The sequence below is a fragment of the Caretta caretta genome, chromosome 5 (genome assembly GCF_965140235.1).
Source record: "Caretta caretta isolate rCarCar2 chromosome 5, rCarCar1.hap1, whole genome shotgun sequence".
In the NCBI taxonomy this organism is placed as follows: domain Eukaryota; kingdom Metazoa; phylum Chordata; order Testudines; family Cheloniidae; genus Caretta; species Caretta caretta.
Window position 1 is genome coordinate 61,441,094 of NC_134210.1, and position 25,231 is coordinate 61,466,324.

Here is a 25,231-nt window from a genome sequence, read left to right on the forward strand (position 1 = left end):
AACCATCCCAATTTTCAAGTTTATCTGAACCTATAAAGGCTGCCTGTAAGCCTCCAGGTACTGTTGCTCTCCAGAAAAATCCCTCCATAAGGTACCCAATGTACCTAGGGCAACCTCCTATTCCCGAGACCTGAGCACCCTTAACCTTTTGTATTATCTTTAGAAGATCGAATGTGCTCTCTTTCCACCCTCCAATAGCAGGTCCTAGTTTCTGTTGTTTACGAAGCTAGGTGGCTCTTTCTAGTGATAGGACCCAGTGTTCCCTCACCTGAGCCTGCATGTCTCTTTCTATTATTCAAGAGTGTCTGGTGTGCTTTTGAAATCCTAAAATATATATTTAAATGGTTCTAGGTTTATATATTTTAACAATACTCTGAGATACACACTCTAGTAAAGCTCCAGCTTACCTAGAATGGATAACAATTTGCCCTTGTTCTTGTTTTACCTGAATAATTTCACCAGTTAATAAATAGGAGTATGTATAGGAGAATGCATTCAAGTACTGTACAGTGCAAACTCAACTGAACTTCATGGGTACGGAATGCTAGAAGGTACATACAACATTTTGTTTTCCAAATATTTCACTGCATTAAGGGACACACAGTTAATATTATGGTCTATTTTAATTATACAAAAAGGGCCAGACTGGTTTTCCCTGTGTAAAAGGTTGAAGAAATTTGGCTTCAATTCCCAATTATTTTATTTCATGGGAGTCCTACCAAGCAGGGTACCTCACCCAGGTATAAGCTGGAACCAGAATACCTTATATCATTAAGAATAAGTTTTATTGACCCTTTGTGAAGGGGTTCTGATCCAATTTTGTTTTACCAGAAAGAAAATGAGAGTGACGTGGGGGTTCAATGATTAAATCAGAGGGGAAAATTTTAGAATAAAGCTGGGGGTGGGGGGGTTAAGGGGGAAATCTTATGTGTGAACTGTGATATTTTCGAAATATGTTTGTACAATTTATAAATTCTGTGGAAGATTATATACATATAGATAGATATGTATTTTACACACACACACACACACACACACTCGACTATCTATAACTCTGTGTGTCTGAATAAAATCTGTACCTGACATGTTACTCAGGTAACCAGGAGAGTCTGTACACATACACACAACTTCCTCACTCTCCTGGTTAGCTGAGTAGCATGCCAGAGATTTTCTTTGGATAATCAAGAGGGCAGTGCACTGCCACACCTGCTATTTCAATTATTGCAGGCACAAGGTACAGTGATATAAGCTAAACTGGTACAACTTGTGCAGACAAGACTCTTGCACCACCAGGAGACAGCAATCCTGGCAGGGCAGAGTAGAATCCTGGCCAGGGATTGGGTGTTATCAGCCTTGCGACAGCACAGGACCCATCTGCAGTTCCACTGTCAGCGCCCTGCTCACTCACTCCTGTGACAGCAGGGCTGCCAAGGTCTCCCTGTGCTGCCACGCAGGAGCCTTCAGCAGCAGAGTGGCCTCCCCTGTGGCCCAGGGATCTCTGCTCTATTATCTAAACCCCGTCCTTGTCCCATGCTGGGGGACAAGGACAGGATTCAGATAATGTTGAGGTCTGGAGAACAGGGTTTCAGAAAATCAAGAAGATTGTGTGTGTGTGTATGTGTGTGTGTGTGTGTCATACATAAAGAGAGAAACACCCCAAGCTCCAGTCTTCATTCTGAGCACGCTTTTTGGTAGCCCGATCTGTTATCCTTTGCCTCCATGCTGGGCTGTAGTCCCAGGATGTAGAGATACAGTGCTGACAATGGAGGATAGTTGACTAAGTACCCAGTCCCTGCTCAGAACAACCGGTTTAGCAGGCGGGAGCTTACCTTGTCAGCAAAGTCACCTGGCAGGAGGCCTCTGACCCAGCAAGAGACTGAACAAGGAATTTGAAAGTTTTAAAAGAGAAGTTATTCTGCCCAGGGGACATTTTCTCCAGTTATGAGGGAGAAAAGACCCAGCATATGTAACAGTCAGTGACAGGGAAGGGAACCTGTTTGCCTTCCTGGACACACATGGTTCCCACAAGGACTCACAGGGGAAGGGTGAGCTAATGAGGGACATTGTAAGATGTTTATTGTTTTGTATGATTTGTACTCATTCGTGCTTTATACCAGTAAGCAGAAGAGCAGTACGGGGCTAGACTCTGAACAGTGTTTCTGCATGTTAAATGCTGTACAGCTGTTGCATGTCTCAAGAGAGAGTTAAATTGTAAACCAGCAGCTTCACAACTTTGGAATGGGATTCTGGGACAGGGTGTGTAGGCAACTGGGGCATCAAGGCAGTTGGGGATGCGGGGGGGGGAGGGGGTCAGCATTGGTCCTGGGAGTCTAAGGAGCTCCATTTCCATTTCATAGCAGACAGAGTCAGTGCTCAGGACATGTGCCAGAGAGGCCTAGGGAGAAAATAGTGTGGGCAGCCTGCTGAGACACAGGGAAGCTTAAATAACGGGATCTACAGGGTTGGGTTCCCCTCTCAGCAGTGGACAGGAGCCACCAGCTGAATTTGTGACACTAAAATACACTGTTTAAAGGCAAATATCTTTTCTGAGATCCACAAAGCAACACTTTTTTTTTTGCATATTCTGCATTTATTCCTCTCAATTTCTCCTGACATTCATGAGTGCTCTGCAAGCAGAATGAATGCAAAATGTGCAACAGAAAACTGCACTATGGATCAAAGATGAGACTTTGTTCCCTAAATAATGAATACTTTTTTTTTTCTCTATTTCTCTCCTCAATTTGTTCCATTAGTGGAAACTCTCTCTTCATCATAAAACATGGTTTCTTCCTCACCAAACTTTAGTCACATATGGCCATCATTCAGGATGGAGTCTTAGATTTGCATTATATAAAAAATTACCTCTAGGAGAGAATTGCTAGTGCTTGAAAAATATTCAAGGTGGGAAGAGGTCCTTATTTATTTTATTTAAGATAAAAGGAAAGATGCCTGATCACTCAGCTAATCAGGAAGAATACTTTTCAATTTCCCATCTAGATCCTAAGCATATCACTTCTTCTGATACTGGAAGCACAAGATCTCATGTCACTCTTATTATTAATTATTATTATTATTTGTATTACCATAGTGCCTAGGAGCCCCAGTCATGGACCAAAGATGGAGCTTTGTGGAACCCCACAGAAAATTGGAGAGGGGACAAAGAGGACCCTCCAGAGAACACACTAAAAAGTGATTAGAGAGGTAAAAGGAGAAGCAGGAGAGGACGGAGTCATGGAAGCCAAGGGAAGACAAAAATTCAGGAGTAACAGAATGGTCTAAGACTTTAAAGCCAGAAGGGACAATTATGCTCGTCTAGGCTGATCTCCTGCACATTGCAATCCACAGAACCTCACCCACCCACTCCTGTAATAGACCCATAACCTCTGGCTGAGTTAGTGAAGTCCTCAAATCATAGCTGAAAGACTTCAGGTTACAAAGAATCCACCATTTACACTAGGTTAAACCTGCAAGTGACCTATGCAGAGGTCGAAAACTGCAGCGGAAGGCAAAAACTCGCAGGGTCTCTGCCAATCTGACCAGGGGAAAATTTTTTTCCTGACCCCAAATACTGCAGTCAATTAGACCCTGAGCATGTGGGCAAGACCTACCAACCAAATACCTGGAAAATAATTCTCTGTAGGAACTCAGAGACCTCCCCATCTAGTGGATATTTGCTACTAGCAGTCACAGATTGGCTACATGCAATTGTTGGCAGTCTCATCATATCATACCATACCTCCACAAACGTATCAAGCTCAGTCTTGAAGCCAGTTAGGTTGCCCCCCACCCCTATTCTCCTTGGTCAACTTGTTAAAGGTGGCTGATAGGTCAAGAAGGATGAGGATAGATTATTGGTTCTGAGATATGCCTAGAAAGAGGTCTGTCTGTCTATTTCAGTATTTATATAATGTGAATCACTTTCATATCTTGAGGCAGACCACCAAAACCATTCAAATTATTCCCCATTTTAAAATAGCAATGGTTACAAGCAGTCTTTTTAGAGAAAGGTATTCTCTTGGTATTATCCATCAGGTGTCTTCATGAAACAAACAGAAATCACTATTTTCATGATGCCCACAAGTTGCTTTTTTTTAAAGACAAAAAACTCTTTTAGATGTGTGCATAATTATCTACACAACCTCATGTTCCTGTGGTTACAGACCTCTCTTCCTGCTGTGTAACTATTTTATTTTTACACTTTTATGCTTTACTTTATTTAGACTGCAAACTCTATGCAGCAGGGATTAGATCTTCATCTGTAAAATACTTTTGTGGTAATAATATTACTTGTTAATAATAATAATAAAAAAAATCAAAAGCTGCCTTGAATACAAAGAGTCCTGCAAAGTCAATTGTTGGAATTTTAAATCTCGTCTTTTGAGAAAAAACTCTGTAGTAGATGAACACAGAATAGAAGCTATTTTCCGAGGCATAACAGGTACTTGCATGGGACTGACCCATTCAGCTACTCTGCCAAACTAAAGTTATTATTATATCCACTCACTGCAGATACGACAAGCACAAAACGTATAAATATATTAATCCCAGATAATAGGTTATCATTGTATGAAATACAATTCCAATGAATATGTGTTTTTTTAAAAAAGCTGATGGACATTAAGGCCCTTATACACCAAAAAAATTAAATCTTTTCTGATTCTTTACATTCTATAAAAGGATGTCTCCAAGAGAAAGTAAAATGTAATATTATGACCAGTCTGCCCCATCATCTAGTATGGTAAACAAAGGCGCTACTCCAAACACAAGCATAGAGAGGGAAAGATTAACACATTGACATAGAAAATATATAGCTCAGTTCATAGGAATTCCATTCATGAATATGTACTTTCAACAATGACTAATTCTACTGATTACAAAGCATCAATGTACTAGTCATAGCATCTACACGTTTTTAATATTCTACTCTAACAGACAACTACCCAGAAGAGATAGGATTAATACAATTTATCAGAATGTGCTGTAACTTCATGTGATGTAACTGAACATTTGAACTTCCCAATAAGGCTAAATTTTCCCAGTAGCTACACACATTTAATAGTTTTGAGACTTTTTTCCTATTACGAGCTAATACAAATGGGCTGTATTTATCATGACCTACCATAGTAAAACAGTTTGAGCTTGGTGATTCAGATTTATATAATTTCCTGAACTCTGAGAAAGATCCCAAAGATTGAGTCCCTTGAGAATTAATTACACCCATGATCATATTTTATTGCAAAAAAGGTTATGTGCAGTGCTTTAAGAAGATTCTCATTTCACCCAGCTGTAGATTAAAAATGAGGATTTGTTTTAGTCTTACAAGCATTTTGTAATTCATGATATTTCTTTCACCTCTAACCCCAACCCTGAAATCGCTGCCGCATGGAACCTCCTGCAACTTGATTATACTTAATACCATATGTCCACATTTGAAAATCTACGTCTATGAATAGGTAAAATCTGCCACCTACTGGTCAAGCAAATAATTATTTTGTCAGCATTACAGTGAGGATGGTCATAAAGGCAGGAAAATGTACTTATACTTTGTAAAAGCTCAGTATTTTCTTTACAAGGACAAATGGTTATAAGAAATAGTTTTAACAACAAGACTCATTGTAATCATCTGCTCACAGCTCCAGAGTACTAGTAGATTGTAATTACACACACCTGCCAATAAAATCATCTCTTTTACCAGCATCTTTGTCCCACACAGTAATATCAATAATTCCACCTCGCTCTTCATAGAGATGAAAGTCAAATTGCTCCCTCCACTGAGGATTTAAATTTTTTGGCACAATCTGAAAGGAGAGTAAAGAAAGTCATTATTGCATTGTGCAGCCATGTTCTTCCTGAATAGTGAAATTAATTTTTAGATGCTGCCCAGAAAGTCTTATTCACACAATTAATGGCTTTAGTGATGATTTTTTTAACGGAAAAAAAATAAGGCTACTGAACAACCCCATTCCCCTGTTGGACACAGTACCAACCTCCAGAATCTCACAGTTCATCACCACTGAAAGTCTGTAAAACAATGAATTTGCCCTGGGAACTGAACCATTTTTCTCTAGAGTAATGATTCCTCATCTTGAGTGACAGGAAAGTGACAAAGTTGTCTTTCTAAAACAAAACCAAAAAAAAAATTTAAAAGAAGGCCACCTGAAAATGACAAATAGACTGAAATTGAAAGCACTTAACCAGCAACTTCAGTTAACCAGCTTTGCATGATTTCCTCCTCTTCTTCTTGCCATTATAATGTTTGGGGTTGTAGGGGTGGGGATAATGAATTTGCCAAGCTAATTTTTTGTTTATTCTTAATTACAGGACCAGATGCAAATACTTATTTAAATATGAAGTCTTCCTTTATTGTTGAATTCAGGTTGAAGTAGACAGCTTCAATAGTAGACAGCAACACTAGTTCAGGGGTTCTCAAACTGGGGGTCAGGACCCTTCAGGGGTCGCGAGCTGTCAGCCTCCATCCCAAACCCTGCTTTGCCGCCAGCATTTATAATGGTGTTTAAAATATATTTTAAAGTGTTTTTAATTTATAAGGGGGATCGCACTCAGAGACTCGCTACGTGAAAGAGGTCACCAGTACAAAAGTTTGAGAACCACAGCTCTAGTTATCTTTGAGAAGAAGAGGTTATTCACCTTGTGCAGTAACTGCAGTTCTTCAAGATGTGTCCCCCTAGGGGTGTTCAACTTCAAGTATGCATGTGCCCCATGAACCTTTGATCAGAGATTTTAATTAGCCGTGCTTGTTCGGCCCACACTTATGCCTCGCACTCAGGATACATAGAGTGGCACAGGCAAACTACCCTCAGTTCCTTCTCTGCCATGAATTTCCTTGAGACAGCTCTGAAGCATAGGAAAGGAGGGCAGGCAGTGGAGCATCCATAGGGACACAGATCTTGAAAAATCCAGTTACTGCACAAGATTGAGTAAACTCTCCTTCTTCAAGTCATGTTCCTATGAGTGCTCCACTTCAGATGGCTCCCAAGCAGTATCACTGGAAGATGGAGGGAGCTTCGGAGTTGAGTCCAACACTGAAGATAGCACTGAATTAGCAAGCACAGCATATGATCTGGATCGTGAACCATGGCATAGTGTTTGGAGAAAGTATATATTGAAGACCAGACGGCCTCTCTCAAGAGTGCCATGGAAGCAGACTGGAATCTTGTACAATGGGCTAACACCCTACAGAGAAGTTGAATGTTGGCAGCCTTGTAACAAGAGATAATACATCCAGAAATCCACTTAGAGAGTCTCTGAGTGGAGACTGTGGAGACTCTGGATTTGTCTGTAAATTAAACAAAACATGGAGACTTTCGAAAAGACTTGGTTCTGTCCAGATAGATGGCTAATGCCCTTCTGACATCCAAAGTATGGAGGACAACTTCCTCTGTGGTCTGGTGTGGTTTTGGAAAAAAGACTGGAATATAAACAACCTGGTTGATGTGGAATTCAGAAGATACCTTTGGTAGAAACTTTGGATGCGGTTGTAACAAAATTTTCTCCCTGAAGAATACTGAAAAAGAGATGGTCTTCCATTAAACCACCCATTTCCCCAACTCTTCGGGCAGGGCTGATGGCCATGAAAAAAGCCATTTTCATGGACAGGTGAAGAAGGAAACAGGTTGTCATAGGCTCAAAGGGGGTTTTCATGAGATAATTAAGGACCAAATTTAAATCCCATATAGCAGTGTACTCTCTAATCTGTGGGGAAAGGTCCATCAACTCCTTGATGAATCTTGCTGTTGTGGGGTGAGCAAACACAGAGAATCCCTCAACAAAAGGAACGAAAAGCAGCTGCAGCTGTTAAGTGAATCTTGATGGAAATCATGTAGGGACTTGACTTTATCAGTTCCAACAGATAGTCAAGAACAGTGTAGAATGAAGGAGGAACAGGTGAAAAGTGTCATCGGGTACACAAGTGGTGAAATCTTTTCCATTTCTGAAGGTACGGGTTTCACGTAGATATCTTCCTGCTGTTTAACAGTACCTGTTGTACTTCTGCAGAACAGAAAGTCTCAGACCCTGAAAACCATTAAGTAAACAAGCTCTAAAATGAAGTATTCCCAGGTTCTGATGAAGAGGTGACAGAAGTCCTAAGAAAACAGGTGAGAAATGGATGGCAGTTTCGATGCCAGATGAGACGATTCATATAAGAGTACCAGAATGGTCTCATACAAGGTAGAACAACTAAAATGGTCCCAGCTTTGTTGTTTGATCTCATTCAACACAGTCAAGACAAATGGTGTTATAGGATATACACATATAAGGCTCTTCATCCAAGCAATAAGGAAGGCATCCCCCAGGGACTGAGGATCCAGTCCTCCCGTAGAACAAAATTTTATGCACTTCCTGTTGGTGGTGTTGGAAAGAGGTCTACTTCTGGGAACCACCAGGTCATAAAAATGTGTCTGAGAACCCACAAGTCCAGTTCCCACTCATAACCTTGAGAGAAATGCCTGTTGAGATTGTTGGCCATGATCCTTTTTACTCCTAGGAGGCTGAGATGAAGATATGATTGGCTATTCACCAGTTCCATAGCTTTCTTGATTTGGCACAAAGACATGGGGATCTTGCCCCACTCCTTGAGTAATGATGTAGAACACTCAGGCCATGTTATATGTCACAATCTTGATGGATGTTCCCCTGATTAATGGAAGGAAGTGGATACAGGTGTTTCTGAGAGCTCTAAGATCGAGGAGAAGAGACACCTGGGGTGTCAGCAGTTGGGTGCAATTTCTTGCCAGGAGGATCATTTGAGTCTTGTTAAAATCATAAACCTGTCCACAGGAAGGTAAGATCTGGCTGTTGTAGCAACCAGAGAAGCCCCTCTGAAGTGTATTTATTGTACTGAGGTCAAAGGGGACTTTTCAATATTGAGTTGAAATCCTAGTCTGAAGTACGGGGACATTATTGTCTGTACTGCAAAGAAAACCAGCCCTTGAGCAGCCAATCATTGGGGTAAGGGAAACAGATGATTGCCAGTTGACATTAATGAGTAGTCTTTGGGAATACCCTTGGGGCAGAGGAGAGGCAAAAGGGAAGCACTTGATATTAGAAGTGATCTTGTCCGACTGTAAAAGAGAAATCTCTTGTGAGAGGCATGAATAGCAACATGAAAATATGCTGAAGGTCGAGGGTTGCAAACCAATCCCTGGAATCTAATGATGGAATTGTAGCTGCAAGACACACCATCCTGAAATTCTGTGATTTCACAAAGGCAGACAGGATCCTAAGATCTAATATTAGTCTCCATTTCCCATACTTTTTTTGGAACCAAAAATAACTTGGAATAGAAGCCCTTCCCCTTGTGCTGGATTGGAACTGGTTCTATGGCTACTACGAGTAGGAGAGAGATGACTTCCTGTCTCAACAACAGTTTGTGAGATGGGCCCCTGAAAAGGGTTGGAGATAAGATGGTTGGAGTAACCCATTGTTATAACCTCCAAAACCCATTTGTTGGAAATAATCTGTTCCCAGGCAGGTTGGAAATGGGAAAACTGATGGCTAAAGGAGTGTGTATTCTCAAAATACCCTTTCCTCTCATGGTGGGTGGCCCAAGAAATGTCCTCTCCATGGTATATTGGAGACACCTAGACAGAGATCTGGGCATAAGAGAAATCATTCATAATATAGTCCAACAGTGAGGTAGAACTAAAGATAAAACCATTTCTACCATGTGCAGCAGGTATTGGAGAAGTCAGAGTCACCAGGGAAAGATAAGATCTCCATGACCCAGAAGATCTTGATACTGACAAGCTAAGTTTCCTCTAACCTGTGCAGCTGCATAGCTGCCTATTAAGCTCCATGCAGGGGCTCAGGGCTGTGGCTGAGAGAGGCGCCTCTCCCTGCTGGCCCCAACACAGACCTGCCACAGCAGAGAGAGGCTCCTCTCCCTGCTGGCCCCGACACAGACCTGCCCCGGACTTGTGTAACCTGGGGAGAGGCGCCCCTCTCCTGGCCCCAACCCAGCCCTGACACGGACCTGCCACTGCTGGGAGAGAGATGCCTCTCTCCCCGGCTCCTGAGCCTAGGTGCTGCTGCGGGGAGAGAGAGCTGGGGGGAGTCCTCTCTCCCTGCCATATCCTCCGGGCAGCCTGCACCCCAAACCTCTCATCCCTGGCCCCACCCCAGAGCCCACATCACCAACCGGAGCCCTCACCCCTCCTGCACTTCAACCCTCTACCCCAGCCCTGAGCCCCCCTCCCACACTCCGAACCCCTCAGCCCCACCCGAACTACATGAATTTTGTTATGTGCACCAATACGGAGGTGATGTTTTACACATCACCTCCGTATTGGTGCACATAACAGAATTCATTCCTCACATGCATGGGAAAAATTAGAGGGAACACTGCTAACAAGTGCTTGGTACCCATTAGCAATGGGGACTCCAGTTCTTCAGAAACAAAAAGACCATTGGAGAATCTGAATTCTTGCGGTGCTGAATGTATCTGAGCTGAGATTAAGTGAGGCTCCACAACATCCAGGGTCAATACTAATGTTGTTGATTGCTTTGCCGTTGTCTGTCTCAATCTGAGGGTGCTGATTGTTTTGGAGGTGCACGTCTAACAGACAGTGCCAATACCAAATATTCTGATGTTGTCTGGTGCATTGGTGTAGCAGACTGGGATCTCAGTTTGGGTATGAAGGTGGATGTTATCAGCCTTCTAGAGTCAGAATGCTTGGGGTCTGCAGATGGTACTGGTTTCTAAGAAGCAGATTTCTTGGGCTTTCTGCTCAGATCACGTTTCACTGGTACTGAAGCATGCTTGGTACCATGGTTGTCAGAGGAACTCAAAGCCTTGATGAGCTCCTGGTACCAGAACTACTAGAAGCCTCAATAGTACCTATTCCAGGACCTTAGGTCTTCTGGTGTGACTGAGATTTCTTCAAAGAAGGATCTCTGGTGGGAGACTCAGAACTTCTCTTTCTTGGAGCCTTGTCAGAACCTTCACCCTTATACTGCGAAGGTCTCTGTCACCTTGACACAGAGGTTGATGGGGTACTAAGTGCACTTGAAAGCTGATGTACAAGAGGGTGCTCCAAACCCAGGTCCGAAGCTGGTATCAGGGCTTCCTCTTTCATAAGATGCCAAAATTCAGTATCTCTGTTTTAATTTCCAGATCTGCTATTAAAAGTAGTACAGATCTTACACTTGGATAGTACATAGGTGTCCCCTAAACAGTACAGGCATAGCAAACCACCTTTGCTAACTGGGGTGGACCCCCTGCCGGAAAGGTAGTGCTTGAAGCCTGGGGACCTTGGTATAACAAGTGATAACGACCCCTGATAGCTGCCCCTCAAAGTCCTGGTCTACACTATGAGTTTAGGTCAAAGTTAGCAGCGTTAGATCGATTTAACCCTGCACCCATCCACACAACAAAGCCATTTTTGTTGACTTAATGGGCTCTTAAAATCGATTTCTGTACTCCTCCCCAACAAGGGGATTAGCACTGAAATCGACATCACCGGGTCGAATTTGGGTTAGTGTGGACGCAATTCGACGGTATTGGCCTCCGGGAGCTATCCCACAGTGCTCCATTGTGACTGCTCTGGACAGCACTCTCAACTCGGATGTAATGGCCAGGTAGACAGGAAAAGCCCCGACAACTTTTGAATTTGATTTCCTGTTTGGCCAGTGTGGCGAGCTCATCAGCAGAGGTAACCATGGAGTCCCAGAATCACAAAAGAGCTCCAGCATGGACCAAACGGGAGGTACTGGATCTGATCGCTGTATGGGGAGACAAATCTGTGCTATCAGAACTCCATTCCAAAAGACGAAATGCCAAAATATTTGAAAAAGTCTCCAAGGGCATGAAGGACAGAGGCTATCACAGGGACCCGCAGCAGTGCTGCACGAAACTTAAGGAGCTTAGGCAAGCCTACCAAAAAACCCAAGAGGCAAACACCCACTCAGGGTCAGAGCCCCAGACATGCAGCTTCTATGATGAGCTGCATGCAATTCTAGGGAGTGCCTCTACCACTGCTCCACCCCTGTACGTGGACTCCTGCAAGATGGGGAGTCTCACGCAACAGGGATGAGGATTTTGGGGACAAGGAAGATGATGAGGAGGGGGAGGGTGAAGATAGCACACACCAGGCAAGTAGATAAACCGTTCTCCCCAACAGTCAGGAACCAATACCCTCCCAACCTGGGCTCCCAGACCTTGAAGGCGGAGAAGGCAGCTCTGGTCAGTGTACCTTTGTAAATACAATACACTGTTTAAAAGCAAGCATCTTTAATGATTAATTTGCCCTGAAGACTTGGCATGCATTCGTGGCCAGTACAGCTACTGGAAAAGTCTGTTAACGTGTCTGGGGATGGAGCGGAAATCCTCCAGGGACATCTCAATGAAGCTGTCCTGGAGGTACTCCCAAAGCCTTTACAAAAGTTTTCTGGGAAGGGCAGCCTTACTGCGTCCTCCATGGTAGGACGCTTTACCACGGCAGGCCAGTAGCACATAGTCTGGAATCACTGCATAACAAAGCATGGCAGCCCGTGGTCCTGGTGTTTGCTGGCATTCAAGCAACATCCGTTCTTTATCTCTGTGTTATCCTCAGGAGAGTGATATCATTCATGGTCACCTGGTTGAAATAGGGGAATTTTATTAAGGGGACATTCAGAAGTGCCCGTTCCTGCTGGGCTGTTTGTCTGTGGCTGAAAAGAAATCACCCCGGCTGTTATCCACGCAGTGTGGGGAGGGGTGAAGCTATCATCCCAGAGAATTGGGTGTGGGGTCGGTTTAATTGGGTTTGTGCTGCACGTTAACCCAAAAACATCAGCCCCTCCTTTTAAATGGCCAATGTGTCTTTTTCAATTTTAATCTTCCTTTTTTTCCTCCCGCAGCTGCAAATGTTTCAACACTGCGACTAGCATCTCCGTCCCAGGGGCAAGCGCAGATAAGAAGGCGAAAAAAACGCACTCGCGATGAAATGTTCCCTGAGCTCATGCAGTCCACCAAAATTGAAAGAGCCCAGCAGAATGCATGGAGACAGACAATCGCAGAGTCCAGGAAAGCACAGGAGGGACGCGCAAGAGGATAGATGACTGGAGCAACAGGAGAGGTGGCAGCAGCACGATGAAAGGAGGCAGGATGCAATGCGGAGGCTACTGGAAGATCAAACTGATATGCTCCGGCATATGGTTGAGGTGCAGGAAAGGCACAGACTGCCACTCCAGCCCCTGTGTAACCAACAGCCCTCCTCCCCAAGTTCCATAGCCTCCTCACCCAGATGCCCAAGAATGCTGGGGTGGGGGGGCAGCTCTGGGCACCCAACCACTCCACCCCAGAGGACTGCCCAAGCAACAGAAGGCTGGCCTTTAATAAGTTTTGAAGTGCAGTGTGGCCTTCTCCTTCCCTCCTCCTCTCATCCACCACCCCACCTGGTGCTTCCCTCCTCCTGCACCCCTCCTGGGCTACCTTGGCAGTTATCCTTCTATTTGTGTGACGAATTAATAAGGAATGCATGAATTTGAAACAACAATGACTTTATTGCGTCTGAAAGCATTGATCGAAGAGGGGAGGGAAAGGCGGTTGGCTTACAGGGAAGTAGAGTGAACCAAGGGGGCGGGTTTTCATCAAGGAGAAACAAACAGAACTGTCACACCATAGCCTGGTCAGCCATGAAACTGGTTTTCAAAACTTCTCTGATGCGCAGCGCACCCTGCTCTGCTCTTCTAACCGCCCTGGTGTCTGGCTGCACGTAATCAGCGGCCAGGAATTTGCCTCAACTTCCCACCCCACCATAAATGTCTCCCCCTTACTCTCACAGATATTGTGGAGCACACAGCAAGCAGTAATAACAATGGGAATATTGGTTTCGCTGAAGTCTAACCAAGTCAGTAAACTGCGCCAGTGTGCTTTTAAACATCCAAATGCACATTCTACCACCATTCTGCACTTGCTCAGCGTATAGTTGAACAGCTCCTTGACTACTGTCTAGGCTGCCTGTGTATGGCTTCATGAGCCATGGCATTAAGGGGTAGGCTGGGTCCCCAAGGATAACTATAGGCATTTCAACATCCCCAATGGTTATTTTCTGGTTTGGAAAGTAAGTCCCTTGCTGTAGCTGTTCATACAGACCAGAGTTCCTGAAGATGCGAGTGTCATGTACCTTTCCCTGCCATCCCACGTTGATGTTGGTGAAACGTCCCTTGTGATCCACCAGTGCTTGCAGCACCATTGAAAAGTACCCCTTTCTGTTTATATACTGGCTGCCTTGGTGGTCCGGTCCCAAGATAGGGATATGAGTTCCATCTATTGTCCCACCACAGTTAGGGAATTCCACTGCAGCAAAGCCATCCACTCTGACCTGCACATTTCCCAGAGTCACTACCCTTGATAGCAGCAGCTCAGTGATTGCGTTGGCTACTTGGATCACAGCAGCCCCCACAGTAGATTTGCCCACTCCAAATTGACTCCCGACTCACCGGTAGCTGTCTGGCATTGCAAGCTTCCACAGGGCTATTGCCACTCACTTGTGAACTGTGAGGGCTGCTCTCATCTTGGTATTCTGGTGCTTCAGGACAGGGGAAAGCAAGTCACAAAGTTCCATGAGTTCCAAAGTCCTTACGCATGCAAAAGTTTCGCAGCCACTGGAAGTCATCCCAGACCTGCAACAATATGCGGTCCCACCAGTCTGTGTTTGTTTCCCGGGCCAGAATAGGTGTTCCACAGCATGAGCCACCAGGATGTCCAAATTGCCGGGGCCCGTTCTTTGAGAGAAGTCTGTGTCCATGTCCTCATCACTCTCGTCACTGCGCTGCCATCGCCTCCTCACCTGCTTTTGCAGGTTCTGGTTCTGCATATACTGCATTATAATGTGTGAGGCATTTACAATGCTCATAACAGCCGTGGTGATCTGAGAGGGCTCCGTGCTTGCCGTGGTATGGCGTCTGCAGGAGAGAAGGGTTGCAGGGGAAGCGGTGGTTGGATGACCAGTTTTGCAGTCCTACTGCACCATCTGCTGTCAGGACACAACAGCTGAGCGGGCTGCACGCTTGCCATGGTATGGTGAGACAAGAGCAGCCGAGCAGAGTTGCAGCAGAAGCGGCCCTGTGAGACCACCAGGAGAGCAGAGTGGCAGCGGAAGCAGTGGATGACAATGACGACGGTTAGCAGTCCTACTGCACTGTCTGCTGAAAGCAGTATGGGGGCCGCATGGGAAAAAGGCCCAAAATAATTGTCTGCCGTTGCTTTCATGGAGGGAGGGCGACTGACAACATGTACCCAAAACCACCCGAAACAATGTTTTTGCCCCATCAGGCATTGGGAGCTTAACCCAGAATTCCAATGGGCGGCGGAGACTGCAGGAACTGTGGGATAGCTACCCACAGTGCAACACTCTGAAAGTCGACGCTAGCCTCGGTACTGTGGAAGCACTCCACCGACTTAATGCGCTTAGTGCATTAGTGTGGGGACACACACAATCGACTGTATAAAATCAACTTCTATAAATTTGACCTAATTTCGTAGGGTAGACATACCCAAAAAAAGAGGGGGAAGAAGGTGTGAGATGAAAAAAAACAGACAGAAATAGAAAGGGCGCTTATGCAACTAATAATGACAAATAACTTACTAGACTAGACTAAACTAAACTATACTAAGTTACAGTAAAGGTGAACTCCAGGAAAAAATTGGGACCAGGTAAAATAAAGTTTCAGTCTCAGGTCATCAGGCAGTTGAGAAGGAACGGAGAGCGGTCTGTCTGTGAAGCTCACACATCCACTCTAGACATCCTCAGTCCAAGGTACGAGGAGGTCTAAAGTGGATGTGTGAACTGAATGGGCTCTGTTACTGAAAATCTCAGATCAAAAGCATATGTTCACTGGGCCCAGAGGAATGCTATTCAAAGAAGAAACATATAATCTATAAACCGAGCCCTCTCTAGAGAAAAAGAAGCAATCCCCTCCATCATAGCTTAATCGTAGTGGTTAACTCCTGTACTGAGCAGGAGTGGATATTGGCCCAATGTCTTCTGTATGGGGCAACTACTAACTTCAACAAAGGCCACAAATTCCACTGGATTTATCACTAGGAGTCTTACAGACCTTTGAAAGAACTAAAAAGTACATTCTTTAATCATTTTTAGTAGAATTAAATATCCAAAAGTTAACATTAAAGTATGGGTGAAAATTTGGTTTCAGCGTTTTGGTTTGTACATATAAAAATGTGTCAGCTTAGAGATGCCAACAATTAAAAATAAGTAATATTCAACAACTCTGTATAAAACAGGTAGCAATTAACTTTGTTAATTCTAGCTTCTATGTGGGAATGGATGGATTGGTGAGTTGTGGGAGACGCAAGAGGATGCAGGAAAGCTGATTTCACCCTACTGATTCTATGATGAACAGACCTTCAGACATCTGAAAAGCTTTATGGTATCCAATAAGGAGTTCATGACAACACAATGCATAGGTATTATAATTTCAAAATTTCTTATAATTTAAAAGTTAATCATAGAGTCAGGAAGTGAAAAGGTCAAAATAAGACAAGAGTCCATCATCCATATAGTAATTATGGTTCAAGCCCAAACACTAGCATAGTAAAAATAAGGAACATTCATTCCAACTGTATTTACAGAATGAAGACACTAAGTCAGAAAAAATATGGAAATATGTGAACTGTGGAACAATTGAAGACAATTGGCAGTTTATAAAACTATACAGCATAATCATATTGTCCCTTCCCATCAGTATTGCGTCATTCACTTAGGAACTACAAAAGTGAAGGCTGTTTGTTTCAAGCAAAAAACCCAGGGTATGGAAAAATGGTACTTGAAAAAAGTATCTAGATAAAAAAAAAACAAAAAAACCCAGGAAAAATATTCTTCGTGGGGGTTTTCTAAAGGAAAAAAAAAGTGGTTTTGGCTGCTCTATTAGGTCTTTATGTCACCCTTTGTTTTGCCCAGGCTGGTCAAAGCAAACATTGCATTAAAAGATTACTTTTTAGACATGTAACACAGAAAAGTAATTTGTTTTACTCTTCAAGCTGAAAATATGTTGCACGTTACTTTATCTGAAATGTTTGAAAATAAATTATTTCATTAGTTTCTTTGGAACCATGTTCAACACAATGTTCTTTCCAAAAAAATATGTGGTGTCTTCTGACCTCTGTTGGTCCAAACAATGACAATGTAGCTATTAAGCTATATCGGATTATATAATTCTAAACTGTCTAGTCCCCCACAGTCTGAGTTTGTGAGAAAAACAGTTTGAAAAGATAAAGAGAAACATTTTTTTTTGGGGCGGGGGGAAGCAACACAGAGCTCATATGGACTATCCTGACAACTAAACAAAATACAGTGCTCATGGCCATGCCTTCCCACTCCCCCATGCCTTGCTCCATTAACCTCATCCAGCCCCTCGCTATGCGGACCAACGCCTTTCACCCCCCCGGGCCGTGCCCCAATACCCCCAGCCAGCCCCTCACTTTGGAGGTCGACCCCCCCATCCCTCCAGCGCCATGCCCCATTGCCACAGTCCAACGCGCCCCCCCCCCCGCGCTATGCCCCATTGCGCCCGGCTGGCCCATCACTCCAGGGAGGTACTCAGAAAACAGGGGCCTGACGAGCTCAGCTTCCTACACCACCCTCTCCTCCACTGCTGCATGCCAAATCCCTGAGGTAAAATCCACCCTTGGAAACAAGGGCTCGCTCAGCTGAAGGGAGCACACCTAGCTCAGTAGAAGGAGGTGAGTCCAGTACCAGAAACCACTTTTCCAGAAGCAGCAAGCAACCTTCCCTCACCTTCCTCCTGCATAAGTTATTGCTTGCTCCTCTCCCGGCTTCCTCCAAACACTGAATGTAGATTTCTAAGATGTAACTGTCTTCCTTTTTGGACAGGAGGCAGGCAAGCCCCAAAATCCAAACCAATAGGAGCAGCATCAAGAATTCACCCTTTTCCTGCACAACTCACACCCCTCCCATCTCCAGAATACTGACTTTCTGAGATAAAAAAATCTTACCTCTTCAATAAGCCAAGACAGCTCCTCTAAAGGAGGAGTAAGAAGTAGGACTGAGTGGACTTGTAGGAGCTAAAGTTTTACATTGTTTTATTTTTGAGTGCAGTTACGTAAAGATAATAATTCTACATTTGTAAGTTCAACTTTCATGATGAAGAGATTGCACTACAGTATTTGTATGAGGTGAATTGAAATACTACATATTTCTTTTGTTTATCTTTTTTACAAGGCAAATATTTGTAATAAAAATAATATAAAGTAAGCATTGTATACTTTGTATTGTGTTGTAATTGAAATCAGTATCTTTGAAAAGGTAGAAAACATCCAAAAATATTTAAATAAATGGTATTTTATTATTTTATAGTGCTATTAAAACTTCAATTAATAATGATTAATTTTTAATCACTTAACAGCCCTAGTTTTAATCCTTCCTCACAGCAGCCTGGAAATCTGAGCAATTAATTAGGACAATAAAAAAGGAAAGGAAAAATAAATTAAAAAACCCAAAACTGTGCTGTTACTTGCAGTCAGTGTCCTGTAAGGATAGATGTCGTAAGTGGGTGACCAGTTCCTACAGTACACCCAAACACACAAACCAGATTGGTTTGATCTGCAGGTGCTTAAGTCCTATGCAGATGGAAATCACTTTCACAGGCATCAACAACCCCTGCAATGGGCCATAAGAGAGCCCGGCACTGGCGTAATCCCTAGATGAGAGTTTGGGGAGTAAATGTAAACTCCTGGGCATGTTACCATAATATTGCTGTATTTGGCATATTGAAAAATAAAATAAAAATTACTTCTTTTTCCAATGCTTCATTTTCTTCATCCACATATTTACCTCAATTTTAGTAATAATAAATGACAACTATACAAAGGTTCTAGGTGCTGTAAAACCTAAGCAGTAATACAACAAAATTCCAGAAATTAAGTACGAACACAGTTAAAAGAAGTTACCTTACTCTTGTACTTCTGATGGCCCAGCCGGAACTTCACATAGGGATCACTCAATCCATTTGCATCCATGGCCTTCAGTTCACATCCCTCTATCAAAGTGATACTGACTATTCCTCTCCAGAGCTGAGATTTTCTGTGCATGTCTGACAGGCGTAAACTCTGGGGCTGAAACTTCAGGTTAAAGAAAAAACAGATTCAGTTAAAATATGCAAACATTTCTTTTGTAATTTATTCTTCCAGCATTTATTGAAACATAAGGGAAACAAACTTTTCAAACTATCGGAAGATTTTTGGGGTTTTTTTATAAATCAAATACAGGGCCAAATACACAAGTAAAATAACCTCTCTACCCCTACTCAAGATCCCCCTCTTTATTCATCAAAGGATTGCGTTAGCTCTTTTGGCCACAGCATCACATCGGGAACTTGTGTTCAACTGATTATCCACCACTACCCACAAATCTTTTTTTGGAGTCACTGCTTTCCAGGATATAATCTCCTCCCCCGGCTATAATTATGCTGCAATTAAATAAATATTTTAAGATCTGATGAAGAGGCATTATATGAAGGAGTGAACTGAAAAAGGAATGCCAAAAATATTATGGGAGATGAAACCTTGATTAAAATAGTGCAAAGCACTATGTGAAGCAGGAAGGGGCGGAAAAAAAGAGGACTACAGAAGAGGAGGGAAATAAAGTTCAGAATGGCTGTGTAAATGACAACAATCTGCAGTCCCTAAAATGATTCTTATACCCACAAACACTTGACTATTATGCAAAAACACCGGGGTGGGGGGGCAATCTTACAGAGGCATTTTATATTCTCAGCAGAATCCCTTTGTTGATGTCTATGTAGGTCACTTCCTAATTTGACCATTACTTGATATTTAGAAACAAAACAAAAAATTAAAAGCTTAATTAAACTTTTAAGTACAACTACTAGTGGATCTACTAGCCACATGTGCCAAAAGGGAATTTAGAGAACAGCCTCACTGGTTGTGGAAAAATCCTTGTATCCTTTTTAAAACATAGCTCCTGATTACAAAATGTTCTCTCAAATTTGTTCTTGATATCTTGTTTTCTCTCAGAAATTCTGACACAGACGAAGAGTCCTTATTTGCAGTAGTTTGATATGATTGGCTATCCATAATTTAACCTGACATTTCAAGATTCAGTAAAAGAAGCATGCCACAAAGTGTACATGCATCAAAGGAAATATTTCCACTGTCAGAATTCCCTCCTGCCTACTTGTAGTATTATATAATTCTGAAGACTTCTCTGCCATCTTAATGATAATTCCCATTCTGATTTACAAAGCACATCACCACATCAAGTAGTTCTAGAATTAGGGTCAACAATAAAGGACAGTCATTATATAGTCTTTGTCTTCTATCCAGTACAATACAACAGTATAGTGTAAATGTCAGAGAGAAATTAGCTGTGTTTGAATATTTCAGTTAGTGATGTAACTGCTCTTTTCACACGTGTTACAAATATTGCAGAAAGTTAGTATGTTTTCACCAAAGTGAGTCTATTGACTAAGTTTAGTGCATGTTCAATCTCTGCAAAGAGAAAATGGAATTAAACTTCAACATATATTTGTGCATTTTGGTAACATCAATAGTGCTCTTCCATTCAAGAATTCCAGGACTGGACTAAAGTGATTATCAAAACCATGTGGACACTTGTACTTAAACCCATCTGAACTTGTGAAACAGAGAGTGAACACTGAAAACGTTAACATTTACACAGAAATATTACTTACCTGTTTTGATAATTAACCAGATAGGCTCTCTTCTTCCACTCACATTTAACACAAATATAAGCCCTACTGAATTTCTTGTTGTCTTTTTAAATATTAGTGTGGTAGCCACTATTCTCAAGCGTTTTGCTCTGCTATTGATTCTTACCTGCTATCATCCCAGTAATTTTTCTGTAAACATCATTTATTGCTGACAAATTGACATCTAGATGTGGATATTTTATGAAAGTGAAAATTCTCATACTTTACAGATTAAAGTACTTTTAAAAATTATCATTCCCCTCCCACTTCCAAATTATACTAAATTATTATTGCAACATATTAATCATTTTCTGAATTAAGAAATATCACACAAATCAGTGTTTTTGTTTGCTTCCATAATCTTAAAAATATAATGTGCTATTTCCCATTTTTATTCTCAGCTCATGAAGCCTCATACAACACTGGAAGCTGTGCCTTCATTCTAATAAGGGAAACCATTTGACAATGCTGCCAACATTGGGAAAAAGTAATCAGTGACTACACACAAACATCTTGAATCAGGCATAAAATCATCACCTCATCCAGCCTTTCACTTTGTACAAACTTAGACTTGTTCCGGAAGTGCACGCAACATTTTAAAAAAATCAATAAGATGGGCAAAGCAAATGTTGCATTGTTACCGCAAATACTTTTTATAAATTATAATACATTAAAATGTATATTTTAGACAACATACACAATCCTGTCACTAAGTTCTGACAAAAACTGTGGCTGTAATGCAAGTTGAAATTAAGTGCATAATTTAATGTTGTAAATGGAAAGGAAAATAAATATTTAGGAACAACATTCGTAAATATTCATCCTTCTTTTGGCAATAAATGTCATAACTATTTTACCACAATTTGTAGGTCTGCTGAATCAAAAGTAATTTCCAAACACACACTGCAGCATGCCAAAATATTTTTACTGGGATGCTGCTAATTAAAATAAAAACTTGCTATAATTCAAAATATTTCTAGCTGAAGTGATGGAGAATGGACTTCAGTCTCTTTTTTATTATACCAGCTTTGTATACTGTAGTACTAACATGATAGATAATATTCTTAATGGACCACTACCAGAGCTCAAAACAACTTTTCCTTGGCAACTGAAGGTGAAGGAGGGAAGATTTTTTTGAACCCATAAAGTTTGCTACTTCAAACTACAGACTGGAACTAAAAAATTATACTGACTACAGACCTAATTAAGAGCAAAGGCCTTATTTTAGAAGACAATTTCCTATCTTCACATTTTCCCCTAAATTTTACCAGTACACCATGACATGACAGAGAAGAGCTAATAATTGTTAAATAACTACTTTTTTCCATTATGTTTGACTAAACGTGCAAGATAATCTGTTACTGCACCTTTCCTTAAATTAAGGCACTTAGAGGGTTTTACTGATGTGTTTTAATGTGTCATTAATGTATCAAATTTAACTATGCCCTCCAGATTTAAGGCCCAATCCTGCTTCAGTTGACGTCAATGGGAATTCTGCTGTTGATTTCAATGGGAGAAGAGCAGGCCATTACTGAGATGAAAATAATTTTCAGGTTAAATGAACAATATTCCCTTCCAGGGCCTTATTTTGGCAAGCTTTTGCTATAAGGTATTGTCTTGCATTAAAATTCCTCTGCCAAACTGATGATGATAAGAGTCTTACATAAAAAAGCATCAGCAGCTGGATTCTTTTCTTGGCATGCAAACTGTGCTTAATTGCACTTAGCATGTTAATTAGACACTCATGAGAGTGCAAAGTGCAAGTGGTATGTATAGATGTAAAATAAAGCTGTTTATGGAAAGACAGAATGATGTCACTGATCACAGCAAGCATTGGTTGGTTTTCCATCAGAAATGCTGATTCAATTAAATCAAAACATTCCATGGGAACGTGCTTTATCCTTACACCGGTCCAATCATTTTGGGTCTGTAACCTGCATGTGAGGTAGGGTCCCCTGCTGGTCATGCCAGAGGCAGAAAGAATAAAATATATTTTAACAGTCATATGTGGGCCCAGCCTGGAGGTCCCTTTCAGAGAGTTTTCAAAGCATTCTATGACTAGTAAATTGGTGAACTTCAGCAAGAATAAACGGAATAGCTTTATGTCAGATATCTTCTCAGTTGAGAAGCTAATTGGATATATTTGGATTTACTTTACAATATTGTAAATCCAACTGTAGAAAACGTATTCATACACAAAGGAATAAGGAGGGACAGTTCCCTGGACATGCCTTTCTCAGAGAAGAGAAATCGACAGATCAGTCAACATTTTCCATTCTCTATTGAGTTGGTGTGCCCAATGACTAAATTATTTGGTGCAGCCAGTAGTAAAAATACAAGAGAGGAGAACAGTAAATGAATACTAACAGACAAAAAAAAAAGAGACTATATTGTCAGGATTAAGGTGGAACCATGGCTTGGAGCATCATATTCCTGAAAAATTCTGTGTAGGGCAGCTTGTATGGTCAGCTTTCATGTTTGGATGTTGCCCCATGTTGCCACTTTGCATACTATCTTTCCTGGAAATGCTGGCCTTCTCTACTAAGAATGTGGCCATCCATCTAGGACTGGGCTTTGGGTCCCTAAAGTGGGATTAAATCCCTGATTTTGTAAATTGAATTCACTCAATTTTATATCTGGTAGAAATGACCTTTTGACCTCTGTCAAAGATGAAAGTAGAGAAAAATCAGTTTTGACTTCTTGAATCCTGTTTAAGGACAAAATGGCAAGAATAAAATATTGTGAAATGGAAAATTCCCTTATAAATTGACTCCTCTGTGTCAGCAATGCCATGAAAAATGCAGCAGTAAGTTTCCAGCTAGATTGCTCCCAGCTCTGAGACTGTGTGTGGACATAACTGCTGCTGGGACATCTAGCATAATAGTAAGAAAATAAAGTGACATCGTACATAGCCTGGACTAGATCCTCAATGGGTGTAAATGATTAGTGGGCCTGTGAATGCCTGTGGTATAGCACTGAGTTTCCTGGGTGGATTCACCTATTCTGCAGTTTAAGGAATTTGAATATTTGAAGCTGAGTGATGAGGGACTACTCCCCTGGAGTACAAAAGTTTGATACAAGAAGATATATGTCCCATGAGGGTACTGACTTTAACACCAAGAGAGAACTTCTTGTAGGAAAAGGTGGAGCACTATCTTGTGGTCCACATTTTTTCCAGAACATCAGTAAATTCAAAAGTTTTATGTATTGCTCAGGTATCCTGGCCCCACTGAAGTCAGTGAGAAAGGATTTTACCCCAAAAGCACATTTATCACTTACTTTGATAGAAAGGGAATTGGTAAAATGCATAAAATAGCACAGAAGGCCACTAAAGATAGTGCATTCATTACTGCTTTTTAGTCGGTCTCTCAGTAAAAGAATAGTGATATCTTGCAATTTGATGATATTGCTGAAAAATCTATATTCAGATGTTGGAACCTTAAAGCAATCTCTTGAAAAACTGCCTGGTTCAGAGATCATCCCACTGAAAGATGTTTTCCAACTGAGTCGATCTACTTTTATGTTTAGGGGGGCCCTTTATGTGAGTGGTGCTCAGGAACACAAAGTGTAAATCTATCTACTGAAAAAGCGACACAGGCTTCCAGTCTGTCCCCATCTCCACATCAGACCCTTCCTCACTCTCTGCCCTGTCCTTAAGAAATTGTCCTACTCTCCAAAGATCGTTTTTATACTTTTTCTCACTTCTGATTCTCCCAACCAATGTGTTTCACCAGCCCCACAACAACATTTCATTAGCACTTCAGAAGAACTCCAATCTGAGTTCCCTGTGTATTATGGAAATTGCTGAAAATGCTTAAATTAATAATCATATTTCCATAGCATCTTCCATCTAAGAAGCTCAATGTTTTGTATAAACATCAATGAATTATTGTTCATCACACTACTGTGAGATAATTACCTATCATCTTCATTTTACAGATTTGGAAAAGAAAAAAGAGAGGATAAGTGGCCTGCTTAAGCTTACATAGGAAGTTTATGTGAGCGCCAGGAACAGAACCCAGGAACTCGCAAACCTAGTTCTGTACTTTAAATATGATTAAATGATAAAAATATTGATTTAAGCATTTTCCATTGAGTATGTAATATACAATTGCCCTCTGCAATGACACAATAGTTAAGTTTTTTTATAAACTAGAAAAGTAAACCACATTTTTTTTAAAAAATAAGACTCACCCTTGAATGGCTAATATGTTTTAAGGAATTTAGAGGATAAATAGCTAATCTCAAAATCAGATTTTGCAGTCAATTTCAAATCTTGGAGCTGTTTTCCTACTTTTTTTAAAGTTACATAAATAAAGAGGAATACAACTCAAAAGCAGTACCTATACTATACACAGCATATGCTTAATCAGAAAGCATACTGTACTTCTGTGGTATCAGTTCCTAAAAAAAAGCAACAAAAACTTTTTAAAGTGTGCACTAACTTTACAGAAACATGCACAGAAAATACGTAAAACTTAAACTTTGTTTGTTGTTGGTGATCTCAGTCAAAGTCTTA

General features: G+C 41.5%; 1 protein-coding gene across 9 annotated transcripts in view; it reads right to left on the reverse strand.

The window, feature by feature from the left end:
• MCTP1 (multiple C2 and transmembrane domain containing 1) overlaps positions 1–25,231 on the reverse strand; it is a 441,025-nt gene that overhangs the window by 179,583 nt on the left and 236,211 nt on the right. For all 9 annotated transcript variants that reach the window (XR_007356791.2, XM_048850946.2, XM_048850943.2 and 6 more), the window contains 2 exons: positions 18,932–19,102; positions 5,668–5,798 (listed from right to left, as the gene is read on the reverse strand). Coding sequence is in view for 8 of the 9 variants with exons in the window: in XM_048850946.2 (XP_048706903.2) it covers positions 5,668–5,798; positions 18,932–19,102 (302 nt within the window). In the remaining variant the exon portion in view is untranslated. The remainder of the gene's footprint in view (positions 1–5,667; positions 5,799–18,931; positions 19,103–25,231) is intronic.